This window comes from Lissotriton helveticus, chromosome 8 (genome assembly GCF_964261635.1).
Source record: "Lissotriton helveticus chromosome 8, aLisHel1.1, whole genome shotgun sequence".
NCBI lineage: Eukaryota > Metazoa > Chordata > Amphibia > Caudata > Salamandridae > Lissotriton > Lissotriton helveticus.
Window position 1 is genome coordinate 229,653,616 of NC_136069.1, and position 25,940 is coordinate 229,679,555.

General features: G+C 43.6%; 1 protein-coding gene across 1 annotated transcript in view; it reads right to left on the reverse strand.

The window, feature by feature from the left end:
- Positions 1–25,940, reverse strand: part of CWC15 (CWC15 spliceosome associated protein) — a 78,139-nt gene that overhangs the window by 38,825 nt on the left and 13,374 nt on the right. The window contains exons 2-3 of the mRNA XM_078656977.1: positions 18,954–19,089; positions 6,241–6,353 (exon numbers count right to left, since the gene is read on the reverse strand). Of these exons, the coding sequence (XP_078513103.1) occupies positions 6,241–6,353; positions 18,954–19,084 (244 nt within the window). The 5' untranslated portion in view covers positions 19,085–19,089. The remainder of the gene's footprint in view (positions 1–6,240; positions 6,354–18,953; positions 19,090–25,940) is intronic.

The following is a 25,940-nucleotide window of genomic DNA, read 5'->3' on the forward strand; positions in this document are numbered from 1 at the left end:
CCACTCTTGCAGACTCGACGAAGGGCGGCTGCTGCAGGCCTCAAAATGGCGTCTGGGCCCCCTGGAAGGCGGGTCTCGGCCGCTAGAGTAACTTTGAACAGCAACGTAACTCGGGCGCTTGCCCACCGGGGCACGAGCCCCCACCTCCGACAGCACCCCTGCAGCCTTGAAGATTCTACAAAAGTCCCAGGAGCCCTCGGCCCCTGCAGGCTTCCGGTGAGGAACAACTGCCTTGATCGCTAACGAAATAAGCATGACATAGCCACTCCTTCTGTTACCGAAAAGGACTCTGGTACAACTGCCGGTTGTAGGAAACATTTTTTCCCTGACGCTACTTCCGGACTAACCCGGCCCCGCCCAAAATGGCACCGGTATCAATAGGAACTCACGAACACCTCGTGGTGTTTTTTTAGCTAAAAAGACTCGATGTTCTGAAAAATATATATGATCCTTTGTACACTTGACGAAAAAGAGGGAGGGTTCACTCGAACATGTAGAAGGGCCCCGTGAAAACTGGTTTTTTTCAATGTACGATTCATTATGATATTATCATGTAACCTCGCTTATAACACACACCCATGGTATACCTATAGGAATTTGATTACAACTAGTCCAACTGTGTTTCCAATTATGAAATGAATGCCCCTTGGTCCCTCAACTATTCGATAGACGTTTTTAGTTCCCTGCAAATGAATGAATGAACCTTTTTAAACATGTTTTTAATCCTACAAGATAGCCCCCCCCCCCCTCTACTGTACGCACTTTAGCCATTGCCGTATCCGGCCAACCCCGATCACACTGTCCTATCAACATGCTGAACGATTGTGCAAATAAAGGTTTTCGAAACTATGAACGGGTATTGCATGCTTTATTTAAAATGTGGGATCGGCGGGAGAGTTTTTCTTTTCTGTGCACCCTACTCTGCTCTCTCTTTAAGGTTAATAGAAGATGGTTGCCCAGCCCCGGATGGAGGATCGAATCTAAGACACGACACTCTGCCGTCAAATATGCGACTGACTCAGGGACTCGCGCATGGAGAAAGACCTCGATTTCTGGGGTTGGGTAAAGTGAAACGGTGTAAAAGATGGAATATAAAGGATGGGTAAAGTGAAACGATGTAAATGATAGAATATTATAAAGATACGACACTCAAAGGTACTAGGGAACAGAGTTGACCGAAGAGCTGATAAACCTTAGAACATCACAGCGTTGGAAGAGATTTAAGGACCCCGATAGCTAAATACACCTACCAACTAGAAACCTCGCGCTAAGTGCTTCTGATTCTCTAACGTTTTCCTACTCACAGCCTATAAGGACACACTGCCCCCCCCCCCCCCTTGGCTCCAGAAACCACAACCCCAGGGATTCTATCCCGAGGAGATAAGACGAGTATGAGGTAAGTAAAAGACTTTCGTACCCGTGCTTTTGATATGCTCGAATGTTGTCCCCCTCCCCTCCCCTCTTTCCCCCCCCCCACCCCCCCCCCTTGCAGGCCACATCGGAATCACGACCAAGGTATGGTGAAGATCTGAAGCCTCGCCATGTCTGATACACGAAGCGGACTAACACTGCCTGGTGGCACCTAAACACACCCACAAACTGCTCTTGTACCAAAAGAGCCAATAAATTGGTACGACTGTCGGAGGAAAGAAGGACCGGATGTGGGAGCACGTGGCCTGACTACAGATCGTGGAACATCTGCGACATTGGCCAAGGCGAGACCGCGACAGAAAGGAGTTGCAGGACGAGGCACTGTTTCCGTCAAAGTGAGAGGAAAGGGCTGACCTAATGCCCCTGCTCAATGTTCAACGTGTGCCGAAAAGTCCCCGCTCTCTGAATTCGGTCATGAGCCCGCCTACCTGAAATTTCCGCCCCCCTGATCTGTTCCCGATTTGGCCCAGCTCCATCCCCCCTTTTTCTCCGACCTACCCTATGGACTACACACTCTTCTTCCATCTGAACCTTTTTGACAATCAACTCAAAGGACACAGGGCGAAAAGGACCTTTTTGACCAGAAACGCGAGGAAAAGGTCGTGCCCTGCAACGCGGGACCTAGAATAGAGCTGGACCCGTAGCTCCACCGCCGGTGCTCCACAGCACCAACAAAAGACGACAAAGAATGCTGAGAACTCATTAACTTCGAACATTGACACCCTCAATTATCGTTTCTACTACGTCTCATTTCTCTCCCAGCCACCATTGTATTAATTATGCTCCAACCAAACATGAACAGAACTCACATATGTAATGACCTATCAATTTACATTCCGAACGACCATAAGTAGCTATGAAATGTACTCAATGCTCTCACTACAGAATCATTTTTTGTCTGTTATTGCATTACTATGACTTTCCTGCAAATGAGTTTTTATCGATAGACCCGCCTCCTAAGATGAAAGATTTTAAAATGTAATGTTTATAACTCCTTCACCTGGGTACCTACTTCTTTTCCTATGACCACCACAGTCGACATGAATTGGAAATAGGCCAGCAAGATGTCTTGGATATGTTAAAGGGAGGACTGTGGAAAATTAGTACGGTCTGGTAAACATTATCTGCGCCATCTTGCCTTTTTCCCCTGATGCCACACTTTTTGTCGTGCGCACCCACCATTTTAGGTGCCTCGATCAGAACAAACCCTTTTGCATGCCACTGGCCCCCAGCATAGCCCTCCTCCCCCACAAAGCCCGCACTCTGACAACCCCCGCTCGCACATGCCTTGGGTCATAAACCCCTCTTCAGCGCAGCTCTGCCTCAGAACCCCATCCTGTCCCCAGCACGACACCTCCCTTCCTTCCTTTCATGGTCCCAGGCCCTTTTTGATACAAATCCCCTTTTCCTGTGTGCCCGTTTGTCTTCCTCGTTCCCAGGCCGACACCTAGCTCTGCCGATACTGTTCCTTGCCCCTCCCCGTACAGTAGAGAGCTTCCCTCATCAAAGGACCCCCGAGTTGATCAAAGCCCTCACCCTATGAGATCCGACCAAACCCCCACATTCCATGAATCGGCGGAATGTCCAGCTGCGCGGTAGTCATCACCTGTTGTGATCGGGGTGGGGACTTCAACTGTAAATATGTGTGGGAACGGGCCTGAAGGGGAGAGTCGGAGGATATCCCTCCGTACATCAAAGCATTGCCAAGAATGTGTTGTATGTAATAAAGCAATAAACCTGTGTATAAGAGGCCAGGCCTCAGAGATGCGGGTAGAGCACCTCATGACGATACCTGCTGTCTGAACTGATGTGTTCTCCTCCGGAGTGAATAAACCTTGTTTCCTGCCTTCCCGTCTCCAGCGCCTGCCTCTTCATTGATTAATAATTCGTGGGTTAAAGAGGCGATACCGCCGGGCAAATATCGATTGTCCCTTGACCTTAGATTTAACACTACCACTCAGGAACTCACACAGTAAAGGATGGAAGATGCGTAAAGGACACAAACTCTGGAGACCCAGGGGCGACATTTTACATATGAAATGAGAGGACATGAAAAACAGAACAAGGAGAGACAAAAATGCAACAGAGAAAGCAAAGGGATTGACGCAGCTGCCTATGTTCAAGTTATGTTCGCCCAAATCCTGCAGATGAAAGGACAATTTGCTGGTACTGAATGAGCACACAGGGTGAGACGTAAATCATTAAACACAGCCAACATTTAATCCAGAGAGCAAGTGGCAAAACTCTCCTTGATCCAGTCGAAAGAGACTATCTTTAAGGAGGCACACAAATCAGCCCGTTTCTACCATGGAGGTAACACACTTATACAAAATCTACTGCAATTGACTCTCGACAAACAATGAAAGATGAGGCCAGTTACAAATGTCCTGAACAAGGAAAAGATAAGAGTCAGGTGGACATTTCTGTGCAGGCCAGTCTTTTCAAAGGAAGAGAAATCACACCATATAAGAAAACTAGAAGAGGGAGTTAATTAATCAGAACTACTATCGGGCTGCAGCTTCCCACGGTTCTCCAAACCCCAAATGCAGAGAATGGTGTTAAGGAGAGCTCACCCCCTTCACCACAACAATATATCCAAGATCAGCCAATGACAGGAAAAAAGGGGAAAAGTGAGTGATCCTAAATCACACCCAATGATAAGCACTGCCAAAGACTACCTACTGCCCCATACCAAGATGAGACTAAGACCACACAAGACACCAAAACTTGCAACATAAGATATGCCTCCTCCTCTCTGGTTGATGGAGCAACACTGATACCATGAGTACCATTGAGAGAGAACCAGACATGGGTTGAATATTGCTCTTAGATTTATTTTCATATGTTTGCTGTTATTCAGATTTGACCTCATGGGAGACGGTCAGTTTAATTTTGTCATGTTCGGGGGAGAGAGAGAACGGTCTCGCACTCACATTAAGAGACACTATGATCACCTCAAAACCCTAGGTACACTCTCTTATAGCCTACACCAGTCCATGTAGTTTAAATGAATGTAAGAGGGGCTCAATTCCCCATCCAAGAAGGAAAGAGTTCATTGCTTCTTAACATAAGAAATTGTGACTACAAGAAACATGCTTAAATAAGGGGACTGAGTGTTTTCGCTCTCACTGCTCATACTAAAAACCTGGCTAAAAATCTCGATTTTAGGATGCAAAATACGCTAACACATAAAGAAAGGCACTACGTAATGATAAAAGGCATACACGAAGGAGAGAGAATCACAATAGCGACCCACTAAGCACTTAACCCATATAGGACAGATGTTAGGCAAAGAACTCTGAACACCCTGGCTTTGAAGAAGGGCTGGCGATATTAACAGGGGATTTTAGTTTAGTCTCAGAAACAAGTTAGATATGTCTAAATCCACCTAGTCATCAGAGGCCGAAATGTCTTTAGACTCCAGTAACCAAATCTGAGACTTGGGGCTGGTGAAGAGTGCTGCATCACCAAGAGAAATTACTCTTTTTACTCTATGGTCCAGCAATCATACTTCAGGATCGATTACCATCTTCCCCTCACCACTATTTTATAACTACAGAGTTTTACATCAACACAGGGGCAGTTGTCACACCCAAACTGGAGATCAAGGGATTGTACAGTGATCGCAATATGTTTTCAGAAGGGAAAATGAGGTCTGGACCTACGGGCTTCCTGAACAAGAGAAATGCTGGTGCCAGCATATGGGCCAATTAGTGCTACAGCCCACTATAAGGGAAGTGGCAACCCGGCCATTCCCCCGGGGGAGAAGCGTCTAACAACTTATCAGTGAATCTAAATGCCGAAATGGGCTGTGGCACAGCATGAAGACATTCCTCAAAAAATATATATTACATATATATATATATATATATATATATATTATATATATTATATATATAATGCACTATGGAGAGACACACTACAGAAAGACATTTATAAGAACAATCTCTCGACCCGTCAAAGAATCAGCGCTTAAAGTGAGCATGGGATGGAACCGGACAAGCTTAAAATCTGCCCACACATAACTAGCAATTGCTGGAGACAATGCAGAGTTGAGAGAACCACCCCTACATGTTTGGTGGAAATGCTCAGATACACGATAATTCTGAAAAGAGGTTTCAGTTGCCAATAAGGCAATTTCTGAGACCCCAATGCAACAATTCCTGGATGTCACAATTCCGGGGATGCAACCTCAGGGATGGGAGGGGGCAGTGTCAGGACAGTGGGAGGGGGCAGTGTCAGGACAGTGGAACTTAATGTACCATTTATTGCTACTTGCATGGATGTCACTGGTAAGGTTAAGGAGACAAAAGGACTCTCCAACGAAGCACATGTGGTATTGGAGCATATTGAAGACAATGGTAACAGAGAGGAGGATTTTCCATGTTACTAACAACAAAAACTTCTAACAAACTTGGCAACCTGTAATGACATTTATACAAGGGGTGCGGAAAGCAAGTTGACGTGGCCTTAAAGGCTACGAGTACTAAAAATCCTTGACTAATAAGTAGCTGATTACTTGACTGAGGGTCTTGGAACTCAAATCACAGAATGAAGCTAATTTCAGCAACATAAAAAGGATTATGTTCTTCTATGAAAAGTTATGTGACCGGGATGGGGAGGGAGGGTCCCCGTTTCTTATCACTTTTTTTGTTATTGACTATCCGTATGTTACTAAGCTGTATTAAGTTTGTATCTGTTCAAAGAAATAGCTAACCAGCTGAAGAAAACCAATACATCATTTATTTATGTTTTAAATAATCTTAGTGCGCACATCAAGCTGCAATTAAGAGGGTGTTAAGAACCTACCTCGTGGTGGTCGATCTCTATTCTTGTCTCTCACAGCTACACGTTCTCTATCCTCCAGGTCCCTCCTGAAATCACGGCTGCGCACTTCTTCAGGGGCATCCTGAGTAGTCTGTCTGTAAATAAATTCAACAAAATATTTTTAATATGCAATATAAACATCCTATATGGCTGAATGCTCTAATATGCGTGACTTGTACCTCCACATCGTATATCTACTCAATACATTAAAAATAAATCAATCATTCCCATGAGCTCAGTACAGCTTAGTTTCTTTACCCTCTTTAACTTCCTTAGCTTTGGTGTGCTTTCAAATAAATATTGGTGACATTAAACCAGAGAAATAAAGGTGCAAATTAAGAATGCATTTTTCAAAAACGTAGACAATCAAACTCAGAAGCAGGAATGCACTGCCCATCCAAACCTGGAAGCACCTTTAAATGTATTTGCCCATTTCATAAAGGTAGGGCACAAACTGGAACAAAGATTGGCAAAGCCAATAGGTCTCGCCTATGAGAGCCTTTAGCTTCGGCAATGATTTGTAGCCATGCTCTACCGATAGCAGCAGCTGCTGTGCAGCATGGCTAACAATAATAAAAAATAGCACAATGTAGTGGCCAGCTTTAACACTTTCGTTTTTGTTTTTAGTTGTGTGCTCAATCATCTCCTCTCACCTGTCCTCTCACTCCACTTCCACCTGTGCTTTTCTCTACAACCCTCGCTCTGTGTTGCCTTGTCCCCCCAAACCCCTCCTCAAACAGGGGAGGGAACAACTCAGAGCACACAGATGGCAAAGGGTTATTATGTAGAAGAGGGAAGCAGGACACCACGGATAGAGCAAGAAAAACAATGTGCTCCCATAGAGTGCCGAAAGAATAAGTAGTTTCCTGAATGAGAGCAGTGGAAAGGATAAAAGGCATCTAATCACAAGGATGGAAAAGGTGGTATGGGACAGGAGAGAGACAAACACAATGGAAGCCATCACATAAGACGGCAGGCGCGAAGGAACGCAGGGATATGCCTTCCACTGGTCACCTCAGTATATGGGGTACCACAGGTATCAACCTTTAGCCCCACGGTTTTTATTATGTCTGATTCCGCTGCCCACCATTGTCAGGAAGTTCAGATTTGGGGTCCTATCTTATGCAGATGATACTCAGCTAATGATACCTACTGCTGAAAATTCGTATTCCACCACAGTTAAATTCTGTAAATGTATAAGAGCCATGTAGGAATCATCCTTTTCCACGAAACCATTACAACACGTAATGGTTACATCGTGGTTTTAACAACGCAAGTCATTACTTCGACTTGCACTGGAGGGCGCTCTAGACTAAGGAATAGTGTGAATTACTATTCCAACACCTTCCCTACTGTACGTAAACTGGAGTTGGAATAGTAATTCACACTATTCCTAAATCCAGCGCCCTGCAACGCAAGACGATGTAACGATTTGCGTTGTCAAAACCGATGTAAAATACTGCGTTGTGTTGGTATGCGTGGTTTCATCATACATTCGAGCCATGTTGCCACTTTGGATTAAGCAGAAGTGATTCAAATTGATCAGAGAGAGGACTGAGGTCGTCCTGTTACGTACAGTCAGTACCATCTGGTCAAGTGAATGGTGGCCAACTGGGCTTCGTATGGGCCCCCATTCCGAAAAAGCAGGCAATAAATCTGGGCATTCTTATAGACAAAAGTTAGACAAGAACTCGCATTCCACAGATTAGGCTATGGGATCTTACATAGGCTGCGGAAAATATTTAACTGGATCCCACACCTTTGCAGAAAAACAATTATCTAGGCCTTAATTACCAGTCGCTTAGATTAGGGTAATGCCCTGCACGTAAACATTAATAAGTCTATGCAATTCCATCTCCAAACCACCCAAAATACCGCTGCCAGACTGGTCTGTCATCTTCCACCTAGAACAAAGTTTAGACCCATTTTGAAGGAGTTGCATAGGTTGCCCATACGCAAGTGGAAACATTTTAATTTCTTATGCCATGTCAACAGAGCATTATATGCTTGTGGCCCCCACCACTTACGCAGCCAAGTGAGCCTTTATCTCATGTCTCCCACTCTCCCACAACTGCAATGCATTTATCTTGAAAGAACTGTTGGCCGTTCTGTCACGTACTTGCCTGTCTGGCTTTGAAATAAACTCCCTATTCAATCCACGTCTGTCACAAAACTGAGACTTTCAAAAAGCTATTGAAGACCAGGTTTTTTCAGTTCAGCCCTCCTTGAGTAGAATACCTGGTCGGACCATTACGCTAGTCGTCCATGCAGAGATACTACATTGGAGTGAGTCTGCATGGTACAAGGCTTTTTTCAATATAAAAGAAGCAAGCAAATGAGACTTTCAAGAATGCCAACTAATAGTAAGTAGTAGGCGGACTCAAAGAACACTGCAAGTATCAGTATTGTCCACATTGGTCTTTTTGACAACACCTTTTTAGGTCTCGCCTGGAATTAGCATCCGAAGGAGGCGTCCAGGCTGGAGACTTATAGTTGCCGGTCTCGGGGGAATGAGGGACAAAAGGGTGTTACGAGCTTTTCTCCAGGATTTGGGTGCGCGAACGCCCAGCCCCCTGCCACAGATTCCTTTTTTTTACTTACTTACTTACTTACTTACGTACACACACACACACACACACACACACACACACACACACACCCCCTTACTTCCCCCCACTCACCGGCACCCCCCCGCCGCGCGCACACACACAGGAGCGCACCTACACGCACGCACGCGCACACACACATACAGAGACCACCGCCATACAAGCCCCCCCCCCGCCGCCGCATACATACAAGCGCGCCCCCCCCCCCCCCAAGCCCCACTTACCGCCATTATAAACTCTTGCAGCCTCCGCGGGGCTCTCCCTCGGGCATGGGAGTCCCGCGGCACCAGCACTGCTTCTCTCCGTGGGCGCGTGCGCGGGCTTCCGAAGACGGAAGTCCCGCCCCATGGAAGGTTTCGGTTTCAGTCCTAGCAACTTGCCTTTAAACCCGATCTCACTCTTTTAAAACGGTTTGCTTCCTGTGAAATCAGTCGAAATTCCATTTGCCAGGAGAGTCGTCGAGAGGAAAACCATTCACTTTCCGTCTGTGCGTCTTTAATTTTAAGAGGAAAGCACTTTTTGTGTCTCCTGTAAATGAATCGGCGGTAGCAGAGCGGCGCGGCATGGACGCCTCCAACGGCTCAGCGCCACGGAGACCCCTGGGTGGCCTTGCACGTTCCTGCTCTGCCTCCTGTTGGCTGTGGGGCCTGGTGCCCAGGCCGCAGCGGCAGGATCCAGCGCTGCTGTGCTTGGCGCCTTGCTACCCAAGGAGTGCTACAAGCCCTGCGTGAATGAAGCCGGTAAGCAGGCAAGCGGGCAATGCTTGTGCCAGGCCAACTGGGTCAGGGATCAATACCAGCACTGCGGGGGCCGGTTCAGGTGAGTACCAGGCACTGTCTGAGTTTGTTAGGTTGCATTACATGGGCCTTAGATGGCACCAAGTAATTATGGCAAAGGGATAAGAATGAGACCTTACGAGTGAAGGGTGCCTGCCTTTATCAGAGGAGCGGTACAACAAGGAAGCAGCCTAATGCAGGGCATACTACTGTAGGGTTGTTTGCTGGTAATTCGCTGGACAGTGGTGATTGAGGGTATCACTGCTGTCTCTAGCGCAGGGGCACAGCCCCTCCCCCTGCCCAGTGCAGGCATGGCTGCTCGCGAGGAAGGGCTGCTCGATAATCTTCACCGGCAGCCTGTCCTGTAATCCCTGTAAATGTAATAAAGATGCGATTGGAGCAGTGTCGCAGCCTAACCAATTTTCGCCTGGAGACCGAATTAATGCTTTTCTCACCTCCCTTCCTCCGTCTCAGGCAGAAGCATCCCCGATGCTCTCTCTCCCACCCGTGTTCGCTTCTCCTATCAATATCGACAGGTCTGCTCTCTCCTTAGCCATACTCTCCCTTTACCCTTCTCTGCCCTCCCCCTCAGTAATTCTTCCTGACCCTGGCAGGGTTCCACCAAATTCAGTCTGCAGGACGACCAGGAGCTAAGATGCAGGGCCACGATAAAGAGCACCTCTACAAGATCCAGGTGATTGGGGACCTCGGGGTGGGGAAAACCGGCATCATCAAGCGCTTTGTGCACCAGAACTTCTCCCCGCACTACCTGGCCACCCACCCCCCTCCGCGCAATGCCAGAGCTTGTTTTAAATGGCTCCTTTGCTCGCACTCCCCCTCCCTTCTCCTCTGCTTTAATCAGGCTCCTTTGTTTGTACTCACTCCACCCCCCTTCTCGTCACCAGACTGCCTAGCAGTCACAGATGCCGGAAATCGACCGTGGTCGTGGTTACATGCCCTTCCACGTTTATATGGTCTGCCACTCTTTTCTTGATAACTCTTGTGCTCCATGTTGCTCCCTCTAGCCAGTTTGTTTTTCTCTGCCCTGCAACCGCCCTGCATGTTGCTGCCCCACCTGTGACCCCTGTGTTGCTTCCACCCCGCTAGCACCCCTGTGTTCCTTCCACCCCGCTGGCACCCCTGTGTTCCATCCTGCTCGCACCCCTGTGTTGCTTCCATTCAGTTTGCACCCCTGTGTTGCTTCCACCCCACTTGCACCCCTGTGTTGCTTTCATTCAGTTTGCACCACTGTGTTGCTTCCACCCCGCTTGCACCCCTGTGTTGCTTCCATCCCGCTTGTAACACATGTTTCTAATGCCAGTCGTGCCCCCGTGTTGCGTTCATCTTACTCTTGTTCCTGTGTTGCTTTCATCCCACTCGTTCCCCTGTGTTACTTCCACGCTACTCGTGCTTGTTTCACTTCTGCCCCACCTTTCCCCTATATTGCTTTCCTCACCTGCTCCCACATGTTGCTTCCCCACTCACACGCCTCGTATTGCTCCCCAACCCTCCTAAAAAGAAATGCGTTGCAAATTTTTTCTTTTTATTTGCCGATCCAACTTGGATCACTAAATAAAAAGAAAAAAAAAGCACTGCGTCAATTTGAGAGTGCATGCTTGATGCGTCACAGGATTGTTAAAAATTATTCATCAATCATGATGCGCAGCTTCGTGGATGATGTACATCATCGCTAAAAATCGCTAGCAAAGCTAATAGGTCCTTAAGATTAAATCTATTGGCTTTGCTAATGCTTGTTTTTCCTAGCGAGGGTAGAGGGGGTTCAGATCTGGAAAGAACAAAAGACGTGCCTCTTTGACGTTACTGTTTTCTGTTGTATCGCTTCTAGGATGATTCTGTCTCTCAATCATGCTTAACGAACCACTAACATCACAGAGCTTTCTGCTTTGGTGCATGTGTTTTCCAGCTGTCTCCCTAGTGTTCTTCTCTTCTCTCTTCACGCTCCATGTTGCTGTCTCTCATCCTTTTTCTTTGCCCCTGCCCCACTCCATGATGCACATGCCAGACTGTGATTCTCTCCAAGCGTTACTTTGTGGTCCCACTTCCATCTAAGCTGTACATTGCTCTCTTCTACCTGTTTGCTTTTCTCCTCCTGTGCTTCTTGCTGCTCTTGCTGTCTCCAGTTTCCTTTCCTCCACCCCACAACCTATGCCCTCCATGTTGGTCCCCCCACTCATGCTCTGTGTTACTTCCCCACCCTCACACACCCTCTCACCCCCTCACCCCCTCTCACCCTCACTCACCCTCACACCCCTCACACCCTCACCCTCCCTCACCCTCACACCCCCTCACCCTCCCACCCTCATCCTCATCCTCACACCCTCATCCTCACACCCTCACTCACACCCCCACACCAGCATAGCATAACAAAACATAGCATAGCATAGCAAAACATAGCATAGCATAACAAAACATAGCATAGCATAACAAAACATAGCATAGGATAGCAAAACATAGCATAGCATAACCAAACAAAGCATAGGATAGCAAAACGAAAAACATAGCATAACAAAACAAAATATACTAAAACACAACAAAACATAGCATAGCATAACAAAACATAGTATAACACAAAGTATAACATAACAAAGCATAGCATAACATAACAAAGCATAGCAAAACAAAACATAGCATAGCATAACAAAACATAGCATAACAAAACACAGCAAAACAAAACATAGCATAACATAACAAAAAATAGCATAACATCATAAAACAAAGCATAGCATAACAAAACATAGCATTACAAAACCTAGCAAAACACAAAACAAAGCATACATAACAAAACATAGCATAGCATAACAAAACACAACAAAAATAGCATACATAACAAAACATAGCATGGCAAAGCATAGCAAAACATAGCATAGCATAACAAAACACAACAAAGCATAACATAACATAGCATAACAAAGCATAGCATAGCATAACAAAACATAGCATATCAAAACATAGCATAGCAAAACAAAGCATAGCAAAACAAAGCATAGCAAAACAAAGCATAGCAAAACAAAGCATAGCAAAACAAAGCATAGCATAATAAAACACAACAAAACATAGCATAGCATAACAAAACATAGCACAGCATAACAAAACATAGCACAGCATAACAAAACATAGCACAGCATAACAAAACATAGCACAGCATAACAAAACATAGCACAGCATAACAAAGCATAGCACAGCATAACAAAGCATAGCACAGCATAACAAAGCATAGCATAACAAAGCATAGCATAGCATAACAAAGCATAGCATAGCATAACAAAGCATAGCATAACAAAGCATAGCATAGCATAACACAGCAGAGCATAGCAAAAGACAGCAAAACATAGCATAATAAAACAAAACATAGCATAGCATAACAAAACAAAGCATAGGATAGCAAAACGAAACATAGCATAGTATAACAACACATAGCATAACAAAACACAACAAAGCATAACATAACACAACATAACAAAGCATAGCATAACAAAACATAGCATAGCAAAACAAAGCATAGCAAAATAAAGCATAGCATAATAAAACACAACAAAACATAGCATAGCATAACAAAACATAGCACAGCATAACAGCAGAGCATAGCAAAAGACAGCAAAACATAGCATAGCATAATAAAACAAAACATAGCATAGCATAATAAAACAAAGCATAGGATAGCATAACGAAATATAGCATAGCATAACAAAACAAAGCATAGGATAGCAAAACAAAACATAGCATAGCATAACAAAACACAACATCACATAGCATTACAAAACAGCATAGTATAGCATAACAAATCAAAGCATAGGACAGCAAAACATAGCATAGCATAACAAAACATAGGATAGCAAAACAAAACATAGGATAGCAAAACAAAACATAGGATAGCAAAACAAAACATAGCATAGCATACAACATCACTCCGCACCACCACGGCATCACTCAGGGGCACCACAACATCACTATGCGCTACCACAGCATCACTGAACGCCACAGCATCACTCGTTCGCCATCACAACATCACTCAGCGCCACCACAGCATCAGTCTGTGCAACCATTCAACAACACCTGGTTAAAATATGTTCTCTCAATGTTTGAAGCTTTATTACAAATGTAACAAAGATGTTAATATTTCACTTCTGTTCTTGGATTTTCGTCACAATAAAATACACTGAATATAATCTTCACAAAAGTTATTTACAAAACTTTAAGCTATTGCCGTTATAAATTACAATAACTTTTTTAAGTTTTAATTATTGATAAAAAATTAAAAACCATTGTTATTTGTAATATCAATACATGTAAGTCACGTAAATACAACACATAATGCATTACAAATGCTATAGGTGTCACATTCGCGAAAGTTATAACTATTGGCATTGTAAATGACAAAGCTATTAATTTCGTTATTTTAAAAAAAAAAAAACATAAATAAAAAATGTGTCATTTACAATACCAATAGCTCAAACTTTCCTAATGCGAGACCTATTGCATTGCAAATGCGTGTTTTATAAGACCTGAAAACTACAATAGGGCTTGTTGTCAAATTGAAACGGTCTCATCTTTCATGAACTCTATTGCCCTGAGGTTGCATCTTTTTTCTACTTTACCAACACAGGTCCTGTGTGACAAAATGAGCCCGTCCCCACTAACTACCATTAATTTAGTCCACCACAAAGTAACTGGAATAACTTCATGGAATGCTTTGCTTTGAGCGCACAAGACTAATTGCAATGACTAATAGCAAGCAATAACAATGAACTAATCACTAACCTTGGGTTCCGGAGCAACCTGCTTTCAGACATAAAACGCTTCAACGCCTCATCAGAGGTAGTAAGCGCTATATAAATACAATTACTACTACTACTACTATACCTCTGTAGTGTTTTGATGGTTAGGTTACTTGCATAGTAGTGACTGTTAAGCCAGGGTGCTGGCAGGGCATCCTACTGTATTTTCGAATATTTTAGCGAAAACCCGATTCAGAGATATTGGTCTTGTTTTACGGTATGGGAGCTACATTCCTCTAGGGTTTTCACTACTATTTATCGGTAGCAGATCTTAGTATGCATGTTTTTCTGAAGAAAGTACCAGCAGCAGCCATAGCTGCAAACGTCTGGGAGATCACGGCTTGAAAACTGGAGATGGTGCTTAAGTGAAAGACAATCCTACTCACTTAGGAGCTGGAGGCAGTATGTAGGTTTTGAGCACTGAAGAGAGTGGGGTCAGGGGCTGTAGACTTCAGGCAGGCAAAGTTGAAGTTGGCATCCACTTTAGCATAATACCCAAGGCCTCAGTCAGGGTTGTCTTGAGAACCACCTAACGGTACTTTAATGAAACAAGCTGACTTCCACAGTTTGATCATTGCTGGTTGAGCGGTGGACCTTACAATAATTAGTACTGCAGCATTGACATAACTAATTCTTTTCTGTTATTTTCATGTATTTTACAGAGGACAATCAGGCAGGACTGTTAGGGTAATTATTCAACAAAGTATACAAGGGAATAATTTGGTCCAAACTGTGCAAGTTATTGTTCTGCTGTACATTTGGGACTTATTTTAAGATTAACTATAAAGATAATTAATTTGAGGCGCATAACACGAGAGCATCACTACCTGGATCTTTCTGTAGCATACAATACAATTTTGATCTGATTAACCAATTTTGGGTAACCTGAAAATATTGTGTACACCCAGAATGAAGATATTGCGATTCCAAGACTACCAGTAAATCTCCGTGACAACGACCCTGGTTGAAACAGTTACTTTCACCATGACAATTTCATGTTTCGCTCCCCCAAGTAGTGATCATTTTACAAAATAAAGAAACACACAGACACACACACACTTACTTACTTTACCCATTCTAAAAACGTATACTGAACCCTTTAGAGCACCACCAGTGAATTGATTGACTACTACTGGAAATAAGAAGTTTCGATTTTCAATGAGCAGGTTCACTATTTTTCTGAGCTGGCTTCAACCTTGCAGGACTCTCTTCCTGTAGTAATTTGAAATATTTCTCAGTCTAGAAGAAATCTCAAACACTTTCCTGACCAATCATGAACTTGGCAGTTAAACACAAGACACCTTACCTCTGGTTCAAATGTTTTTTTCTTTCTGTACATTTCCCTTTCATTTAAATGGAGTTGCACAGTGGATTGTAAAGACAAAAGTGTTACTCTGCATTGATTATGAAATGTTTAAAACACGTGTTGCAAGTTGTGCAGTGCTCTATATAAAAATTAAATAAACTATGCATTGAGCTATTCAGTTGTAATGGATTGCTCTTTACACTCTACCAGTGCGAATACTCCTGCCCTTCCCCCACAAACAGGGCAAGAAACTGGCACTCTAATTTCGCTTTAATTACCTTGGAATAAAAATATCTTGGGGTGATAAGATGGGAATAACAAAAATATCAGAACAAGCATTTGCAATGCAATAGGTCTCGCATTACTGAAAGTTTGAGCTATTGGTGTTGCAAGCAATAAAGCAACGCCACTAGCTCAAACTTTCAGTAGTGCGAGACCTATTGCATTGCATAGCTAATAGGGTCTAAATGCACTGGCAGAAGCATGTGTTGGGATGGAAGGGCTGGAGCATAAAAGAAGGCAGTTGGGCTGAGTGTGGGGTTTGGGTTGTAGTAGGCTCGAATGGAGCAGCAAGGTCTGGAAAACCAGCAGGGCCATAGAGTTGCAACACATGAGTAGAGAAGTGGGCCGAGGGGTGTGCTTTAGTGGATGGTAGGGTCTGGTGGAGGCTCAGAGGCCATAGTTTCCTCAGTGAGCACTAAGTTGGAGTTTGAGATTGCAGCTGTATGCTGGTAATCTGAGTGTCATTGTCGTGCAGCATGCGATCCACTTAGGATGATGATCTGTGTTTAGTAAATGAGCAATCCAGCTTAAAATATATTTATAATATCACCAATAAGTTTAGTATTTTTGCACTTCATTATATATATATATGTCTCTCTGTATATATATAGAGAGATAGATACATTTTTCTAAGGTACGCTGCATTAACAGGAGAGGCGATTAAGGGTGCCTTGACTCAACACCTAACGGCTAGGGCGCTCGACCTGGGGACCTGGGTTCGAGTCTCGGTAACGACGCCAAAACCTCCTGTGATTGTGGGCAAATCACTTAATCTCCCCGTGCCTAAAATGAAAGTGTGTCCTCATGTAACGTAACTGGAAAATATGTAAAGCGCTCTGATACCTGATTCGGTTCGGGTCTAGTTCGCGCTATATAAAACTCTGCAAAAAAAAACACCTGTGACTTGGGGAAACCTACATTGGTGTACTCCCCATTCGGTGTCCTGTTTCGAATTCAGTGCACCATTAATCACCCTCTGTCCTCATCATTTTGTGTCCCTTTAAAGCTTACACTTTTCTCATACTGTTCTGTACCCCCCCACTCTGTGCATTCTAACAATATTTGCTCTTTTTTCCCTTTTTATACAGTTTGATATCTTTCTCACAGCTTGCGTATGTATTTACCCTGTGCCCGCTCTTGCCTATCTGGCTTCTAACAAACCTGAATCGTCTCTCACAACTCTGCTCTCTCAAAAAAAAAAAAACACACGCCCGCGAGTGGTGCGCGCGCGCCACTGAGAGCCATATGTTTTCAATTATCGTGCCAGTGTCTGAACACGATAACTGAAAACATATGGGCTTTGGTGGGCGTAACAGACAACAATAGGTCATGGGCGACCTTTGGCCTATTGTGTGCTCCGTTTAAAAAAAACACGCACACAAAGCCCAATAGTGGAACCCAAAAGCAAAAGCACAGGCACGAGCGTGTGCGATTCCAGGGTCCGTTTTCAAACCCCCAACAAAAGGGCTCTCACCTGCTTGAGCAGGGCTACGCACTGCAACGTAGGGCGCGAGCCCTAAAAAAGGGACAGTATATGTAAAATGGGGTGGGGAGACTTAAAAATAACTAGGGAATCATGTTATGGTACAGAGTAGGACCTAGCTAAAAAGGGAGAGGGGGTTAAGGAAGGGATCGTCTTAAGGATTTTGGGGGCCCTGGACCAAACGTTATTTGGAGGCCACTGTTCGGAACTGCTTTAAAATTTATGATCCAATTTTAGCCTTTTCATGCCCTCGTCACTGACTCTGCAGACACATTAGTCCTAATTCTAAATGTGTTTCCAACTAATATTAGGGATAGTGATGCACGTTTTCAATATTGCAATATATCAGCAGCTCACTGGTATTATTGCAAATAATTTCTGCGACCCACCACCGTTTCGCATATATGAGGACTTGTTTTGATCGAAAAGGAACTTTTTTTTATAGATGCTGCATCGTGTTGAAAAACAAACACATCCTCTTTGTAAAATGTTTGTACCAGGCTCCCACACATCACCCTTATTAAAAATAAAGGAAAATGGTGTTTAAACCAATCTATGTTTAAAATTATTCAATGTCATCAGAGCAGGACTATGGAGAACACAGCAGTATCTATCAGGGGGAACCCTGAAAGCTGGAGCACTGGGCGAGAGCCAACTTTGGCCAATTCCTTTGAAAAGTCTGGGGGAATTGCCAACTTACAAAACTCGATAAGTACAATAAATACAGAAAATTGAAAAATACAGGAAAAACTATGAAAACAGGACAAGAAAAGACAAATGCTTGAGAATGGTTCAAGACTGCCATCTACAGGCGAAAACGTAAATAAACTTCGCCTGAAGACGATTATATATTTCCGATGTTTAGGCAAAAAACAAAATTAAACATAGGAGCACGTAATTAATTACAGAATAATGACAAGATTAGGCTCACGAGATTAATCCCAAAATAAACTAATGGCCCCAGTATTACCACATGAAACCTTGCAAACGGTTGTGGGTAAACAAATAACCATAACTAGACTAACGATTCTTAGTAAACCTGTTCTCACATTGCGCGGGAAGAATATAGTAACATCATCCACGACACTAATTTGCTTCAATTCACGGGACACGTGTTTTAGCCCATAGACTTCCCCCCTGTTCAATTCTATAAGGACTGCAGCTTTTCCAGACTGAAGTTGTATCAATACCAGTGCTTCCGGTCTTCTTGTAAACATCTGGGCGGGAGTTCATCTCAAGCACCTGGAAGTTGTCCTAAAACAAGCTAAAATGTACTGCAATTTGGAGTCCTGTGCTAGAAAGACAACATGGAATTTGGACGTTTCAAGCGTCACAGTTAAAACTTAGCCCATCTTTTTGTGAAAGTTAAATAGCTACCTGAAGTAAACTAAAGATCACATTCGTGTCTTGCTCAAGCAGGCGAACTTGGAATGACTAACTCCATACCTGTATTTGATTTTAGTATGAGATGGAAGATCTCGGCTGGAGTACTGTTTCGAGAGCTGACTGAGGTCGCCTTCTCCCTTCCCCCGTCCTCCACGGGCTGGTTCAAACGTAGGCCTGGCAGCAGTCGTCATATTTGCTGGTTTACGAAATAAAAAAGAAACAACTGCATAAATGCACATTTTCCTGTTCTGTTCTTTTCATGACTTCATATCATCACTTTATCTGGGGAGCCACTGGTTACCATCTGCATGCAAAAAGTCAGCAAAGTAAATGAAAAGGCTGCACACCACAAATGTTATCAATGCCTCGAGAAAATCAGCCAAAAGGTGCATTTTGCGATAATATTTCTCTTTATAATCTGCAGAAATGGACAACAAACGTTTGTTTCATCAGTAAAAGTGTTGCACAGGGAGGAATTATTCCTGGTCCTAACTCGGCTTCTGGTCAGGAAGCCTAAGAACACGGAGGAGTGGCCAGGTCAGAGCTAATGACAAGTCCATCATTACACATTACCAATTAGGAGAGAAAGGCATTACAAATAAGATGTTATGGGGCAGATCTACAAGAAAGTGTCGCAGCGCGGCACCGCAAGCCCTTTGGCTGCGCCACGCTGCAGCACTTTCAGAGCACTGGAATGCGACATACCTACAATGATATTGCGTGATCTCCCCTGCGCTGGAGCAAAAACAGCAGCTATGCGCCGGTGCAGGCACCCTTGCACCATGGTGCAAGGATGCCTGCGCCATGGGGAGATTGTTTTTGTGAATGAAGGGGCACCTTCCTGCACAAAAGCAATCACTGCAGGCATTTTCCTCTTTCAATGTGTGCTGTAGAATGCAGCACGCATTGAAAGAGGAAAAAACGAGGAGAAATTAAAACATTTCTCCTCGTTACGCTTGGCTACGCCCCCCCTAAGGTGGCGTAGCAAACGGATGCATTTCCAGGTTTACGATTTCTCGTAAATCTGGAAATGCATCAGTGGACATGGGTGTGGCGTGGGAACACCCACAGCAACACCCATGTCCCGCACCTAACACACAAAGTGTTGCGTGAACAGGGGCAATATTTACAAGCACAGGTTAAGTCACGCAGGGTGACTTTACCTGTGTTTGTAAATATCCCTTAGCAGGCTGGGCCACCGGTGCGTCATGGAACGGGGTGCACCGGCGGCGCATGGGGCTTGTAAATCTGCCCCTGCGTATTCTGCCAATCTGTGACTGCATGCCCGTTTCCGAATTCTGAGGTCATTTTAGCTTCTTGAATTCCAACGAAGAACGCTGGGTCAGATTTACAAAACATTTTAACAGTTTAAAACGCTCTAATCTGTCACCTGCAGCTGTTAAAATGCTTTTTGTTATGTACTAATCACATATTTGGAATAAAAAAAAGTTTTACTGATTCCCAATATGGGATCCCGAATGGATTCGGAATAGTTATCTGGAAGCCGTGTGTTGGATGCGTCCCTTCCAAAGACAGGATCGGTATCGCAGATTTACAAACGAAATCCAGTCGTAAAACATTGAATTTTTTTAACCGACACTTCAAAAGTGGATAATTTATTCACAAGAGGCCCTCTTGGGACTCTCTCCCCTATTTGAATGTGTAAAAAAAGAAAAAAGAAAGAAAGGAGTTTGTTGAGAAGTAAGTAGGCGGTTGCCAAGGGGTCCGTTGCCAACTCCTAAAAAACACGCAGTCTCATTTCCTGTAGGGCAAACTGACTGCATGAAAATAAAAAATAAAAATATATATATATAGCTTTAACCCCATGCGAGCTACGCGTTTTCCCGCTGTGCGCTGACTTTTTTAAAAATCCCGCGGTTCATGACGAGCTCAGCTCGTCAAGAGCGTACGACAGGCGTAACTCATGACGAGCTGAGCTCGTCATGAGCGTCGAAGGGGTTAATAAAACACAGTCACAGACATGGTGGTCTGCTGACCCTAGCAGGCCACCATCCCTGTGATGTTCTCCATACGTAATGAGTAGCAATTTCCGATTTGCCTCATATAATAGTCTTGAGGTTGCCACAATTTTGATTTGTATGAACCAAGCTATTCTTACACAGGTCAGTTATTTAAAAATCTTCCCCAGTATCTTCTCCTTAAGGCGTCAGTCATGGACGTGTATGTTACACTTCCTGCCTCTCCTCCTCCTACACTTACTCCAGACCCTATCGCACACCTTCATTCCACTTTACTCACCCTTCCAAAGGCTTCTGTTCTTTATAAACAGCTTCATGTACACCCTATTCCCAGACTTAAAAGCAAAGTTGAGGAGCAGTGGGAGACTGATCTTTCCCTCTCCTGGCCGATTCCCCTTTGGGATAGGATCTGGTTAAAGATTCGTAAATCCTCCAGGGCTGCTTCCTTAACGCAATCCCTATTCTTCATTTATAACCGTTTATTACACACTCCTTCCACCCTTCACAAACGTTTCCCTAACACACCCGATACTTGTTGGTCATGTACTTCCCCACATGCTACCCTGTTTCACATGTTGTTCCTTTGCAAGAATGTTCATGCCTTCTGGTTGCAAGTTTGGGCACAAATTAATGTCATTTTTTCCACTAATATTCCGTTTTCAAATGCTCATGTTTTTCTGGGTAGCCTGTCTCCTTGTTGGGATCGTAATGACCTTAATGTTCGAATTGTTGATTTATTATTACGGTTGCCTTTCAACAGATCACGATCAATTGGAAGTCTACATCCAGTATTAATTTTAAAGCTTGGTGGTATAATGTATGTCACAACCACAGACTCGATACTGCTTTTGTTTTTCCTCCACAGTTGGCAACTAAACGTGCTGACTTATGGCTTCCTATTACATTGTTTTTAGATAAATGTGCACTACGTTCTTTTCGCCCTCGACCTGCGCAGCAGGAAGTCCCTAAACCTCCTTGATGCCCTTCACATTTCTTTCTATTCAACCATTCTATGTTTCTGCATAGCCGTATTTGCATTCTATTACATTACTTATTTATTCTGCCCTTCATTTTTTGTGCATTCCTAATTATGATTCACTTCTATATTTTGTGGTTGTATTGATTATGTTGAATTGCATTGCTCTCCTTTTTATTACTCCATCATTGTAAGTTTTTTATTTCCCCTCCCCCCTACTCCCTCCTTATTATTATTTCTCCACCATTGCTCCCTTATTAGTATTGTTCCGGATTTGTATTATTACCATGCTCTTCTTTAATAAACTTGATTTTGAACTCAAAAAAAAAAAAAAAAAAAATAGTTACTGGTGCAGAAATACTGGTCCCAGTTTGCAATCTTCGTACATCTGGTCCATTGTTACTTATCAGCTAAATAAGAACTGGAGAAGCGTCTAACAATTGAACACCACACCCGCTGTGGGGACATTAGGAAGGCAGTTGTTATTAGCACTCTTATCTCTGGTTGTCTCTGAGGGTATGACTTTTTATCACAGCCTTTGTTGCTCTATATCTGTTTGCAGCTTATTGCTTAGTTGGCTGTGGATCCGCTTGATCATCTATACTTTTTATATATCTACTTTTAATAGTTAAAAGTTATAATATGTTTGTCTAATAGCACAATTTCCTATCGTTCAGTAACTGTCTAGTGTACAACGTCCTGGAGAACTTCGGGCCTCTATGTTTGTTATGTATATACAAAATATTTCTATTTTTACACATTGGCAAATTTGATTGTGTGTATACCACCTCATTCATCTATATTCTTTTATTGTAAAGCGCTCCAAGATAGTCACGTTCGCCCTATATAAAACTCTATAAATAAAATAAATAATCAGTTGCTGCGGAACTGGTGAGCTGGTAAGAGGGGCACTCCAAGTCTAACAATACATGTTGGAATCCTGCCGGTGCCCACAATTCAATGCTTTGGACACCATCCCAAAAGGAGGACACATTTGCAACTTGTTTCATGGCAACATTGGTGCCTACAGCTCACAATCAAATGCTCTTAAGAACTGCCTCCACCTTGCATGTGGTGTTGGGGAGCAAAATGAAACAAAATAGCTCTCCAGGAGTGTAAGATAGAATTTGATTTTACTTTGAACATTCAATTAACAACTTAAAAAACAAATAAGCTATACTTTATAGCAAATTAATAAACAATATTTTAATTAGAATTTAAGTAGAATCCTGCAGCAACCTTCACCATTACCACTCAATTAACCTTCAATTTTTTGACAAAATTACAATGTTTGCTTCGCAATGATTTTAAAACTCTGTATGTGGTCTTGGAGTTTGTTCTCGATCCCCTGGTCCCCAGTGTGTCTCACTCTTTCAAGGAATATCCTGCAGACCGAGACAGTTTTAGATCAGATATGCATTATTTGACCGTCCTGTGGCTGCCCTGGCTTCTTGGCAGGCCTACTGTGAGGTCCACATAGTGAATAAGGAGATATCTACCCCCCCCCCACATCCCCAGCCCCCTCTCCTAGACTGAGCCCTAGAGTGTCAGGAGTGCAATTTTTCTCTTTCTTTGTGGCAGGAGGATTGCAGAGGAGCATCCTGCGTTTAGGAAGCACATTGAAATGGTGCAGTGGCAGGTATCCCAGGGCCTCACAGTGAGTGGGGAGTTGGTGTCATTGTCTCAGTTATGATGCGGAGTAGAGGCTTGGTTGATCAGGATTCTTCTTATGCACCGGCTGAGTATTAGAAAGGCAGAAACATCTTCACTTCTTGCGGATCTAGTCCATAAACAGGCCACAGTGAACTCAGGTGAGCAGAACAGCCAAGACTGTAGGTGAAAGTCACTGATATTCGAATTTAACACATTACTTGTTAATTTAAGGAAGAAGACTAGTTCAATTTAGTTGGCTGCACATATTGTAGAAAAGATCAAGATAAGTTTGAGGACGGCAGTTGAAATAAAAACAACAGGGCAGAGTGCAAGCGTTGGAGGGATTAGAAGAAGTGACCAAACTCGTCTCAAAGAAGCATCCACCTTCAAACAGTGTACGCATGACTGCCTACTGAAACTGGTTGAATGTCTGGAGAATTTCGACAACCTCAACAGGGGTAACTCAGTGTGCTAGAAGTCCCTAGATAAAAAATACAACCAGATTCCCTAGAGGACAAATGGTTTTGGAGTGGAGGGAATTATAAGGAGAGAGTTGGTTGCATGCTTAAGCTACTAGGGTGCTCATCAGGTGAGCATACAGATTTCCACCACAACTTCAAAAGGCAGACAGTGGCCCCAGTGAAACAGTTATGGTAGCAGTCAAAACTGCCGAACACAGAGACCAGCTCTAAATTGACTCATTAACCAAAAGATGCTCGGAGACTGCAGCATGATGTTTCAGGACATGACTCCAGGCACATGGGACAAGCTAATTCCGCCAAGATTTTGCGATTTTGAGAGTGTGTGTGTGTGGGGGGGGGGAGAGGGGGGTGGCACCTGATGGATATTATAAATGAGATTGACACATGGAATAATATTTTCAGTAACTTCCTCTGTGATACACTGGTGATCCAGTGTATGTTCAAACAGGCGGAACCAACCAGAGCTTTTTTAGGAGGTTTTACATTCAGAGTCAGGCTAATGATGACAATTTCAAAATTAGGTGAGGATTTGGTCCATCAATGGCAGTTTGGCCCAGAAATGATCTTGTGAATGACACATACAGAGAACCCTACTCAAGGGAGGCGGTAGAGTAGAGGGAGATATATATGGTGCCTTGACAACCTCTAGCTCGAACTTATGCGTTATTGTTTCTCCTTTAACAATCCCGCCCCCTGTTTTCTCCTACAGGAGAAACAAGGATCCTAACTGCGGACAACCATCTGAGAAGCGTTTAGTTGTTTGGCATTGCTAGTACATAATGCTGTGATTATGTTTGGGCAGTCTAATTTGTGGAGTTTTGTTTTTCCTAATGTGTCGATGCAGCCCATTATACTGCTATTCGTTGAGTCAATACAACGATTTACGGCCACCTAAATATTGCACTAAGCATTCAACAAAACATGCAAGTCTGTGATGTAATGCCATTACACAGGTAATTAGAAAAACAAATATACGTTGCCCGTTAATGGGGGATAAAAGTTAGCCCTACTGGGCCTTTACATGTTAATTATTTTTATATTTACATAAATATCTTTGTGAGCTTTAAGCTGTACTAGATCTACTATGGTAATTTAATTTTAGAGGCTCTTACAATTTATTAGAATGTTCCATCAAAATACTTCAAAAACCTTTATCTGCTTAGATTTCTGGTTTCTTAACCAGCTTGAAGGTGAAAGATTAAAGTATCAAACTAATTAAAAACTGACTAGTATAACTAAGCATCTGCGTATCAGCTTGCATCCAAACAGTGGTGTGGAGTGTGTGAGAACTGGTCCTTGTGGATTTGTTACAAACTGTATGTGGGTAGTATTTCCATAAAGCAAACTTAGCCAATATGCAGTGCAGTGCTGTAGAGGGTCAAAGACAGAGTCAAGAGATACTCTTTACTAAATTGGAAAAGTCCTGATGGATATGGTGATGTCATTTCTGATCCTGGATACATAATGAAGGACAGCTGCTTTAGTTTCTCTTGTTTACACTTCTGTGTCTGCAGTAGGGTGATATCCTGTCTACACCACCAGCACCAACCGCCTGACCTCCTGGTCAAACGTCAACGAGACACAAAAGGTCATGAACTCCATCCACTCAGGATCTCCGTCAGACCCGTGCCCACACCACGTATTCAACAAAGCAGATGCTGCCATCGCACCCCAACTACGGAAGGTCATCAACATCTCCTTCGAAACAGCGACATTCCAGGAAAGCTGGAAACACGCCGAAATCAACGCCCTCCTCAAGAAGCCCAAGGCGGACCCCAAGGACCTCAAGAACTTCCGGCCTATCTTCCTGCTCCCGTTCCCGGCGAAGGTCATCCAGAAAATCGTCAACATTCAACTGGCACGTCACCTGGAAGACAACAACATCATGGACCCCGTCCCAGTCCGGGTTCAGACGAAACCACAGCACAGAGACAGCTCTCATCGCCGCCACAGACGA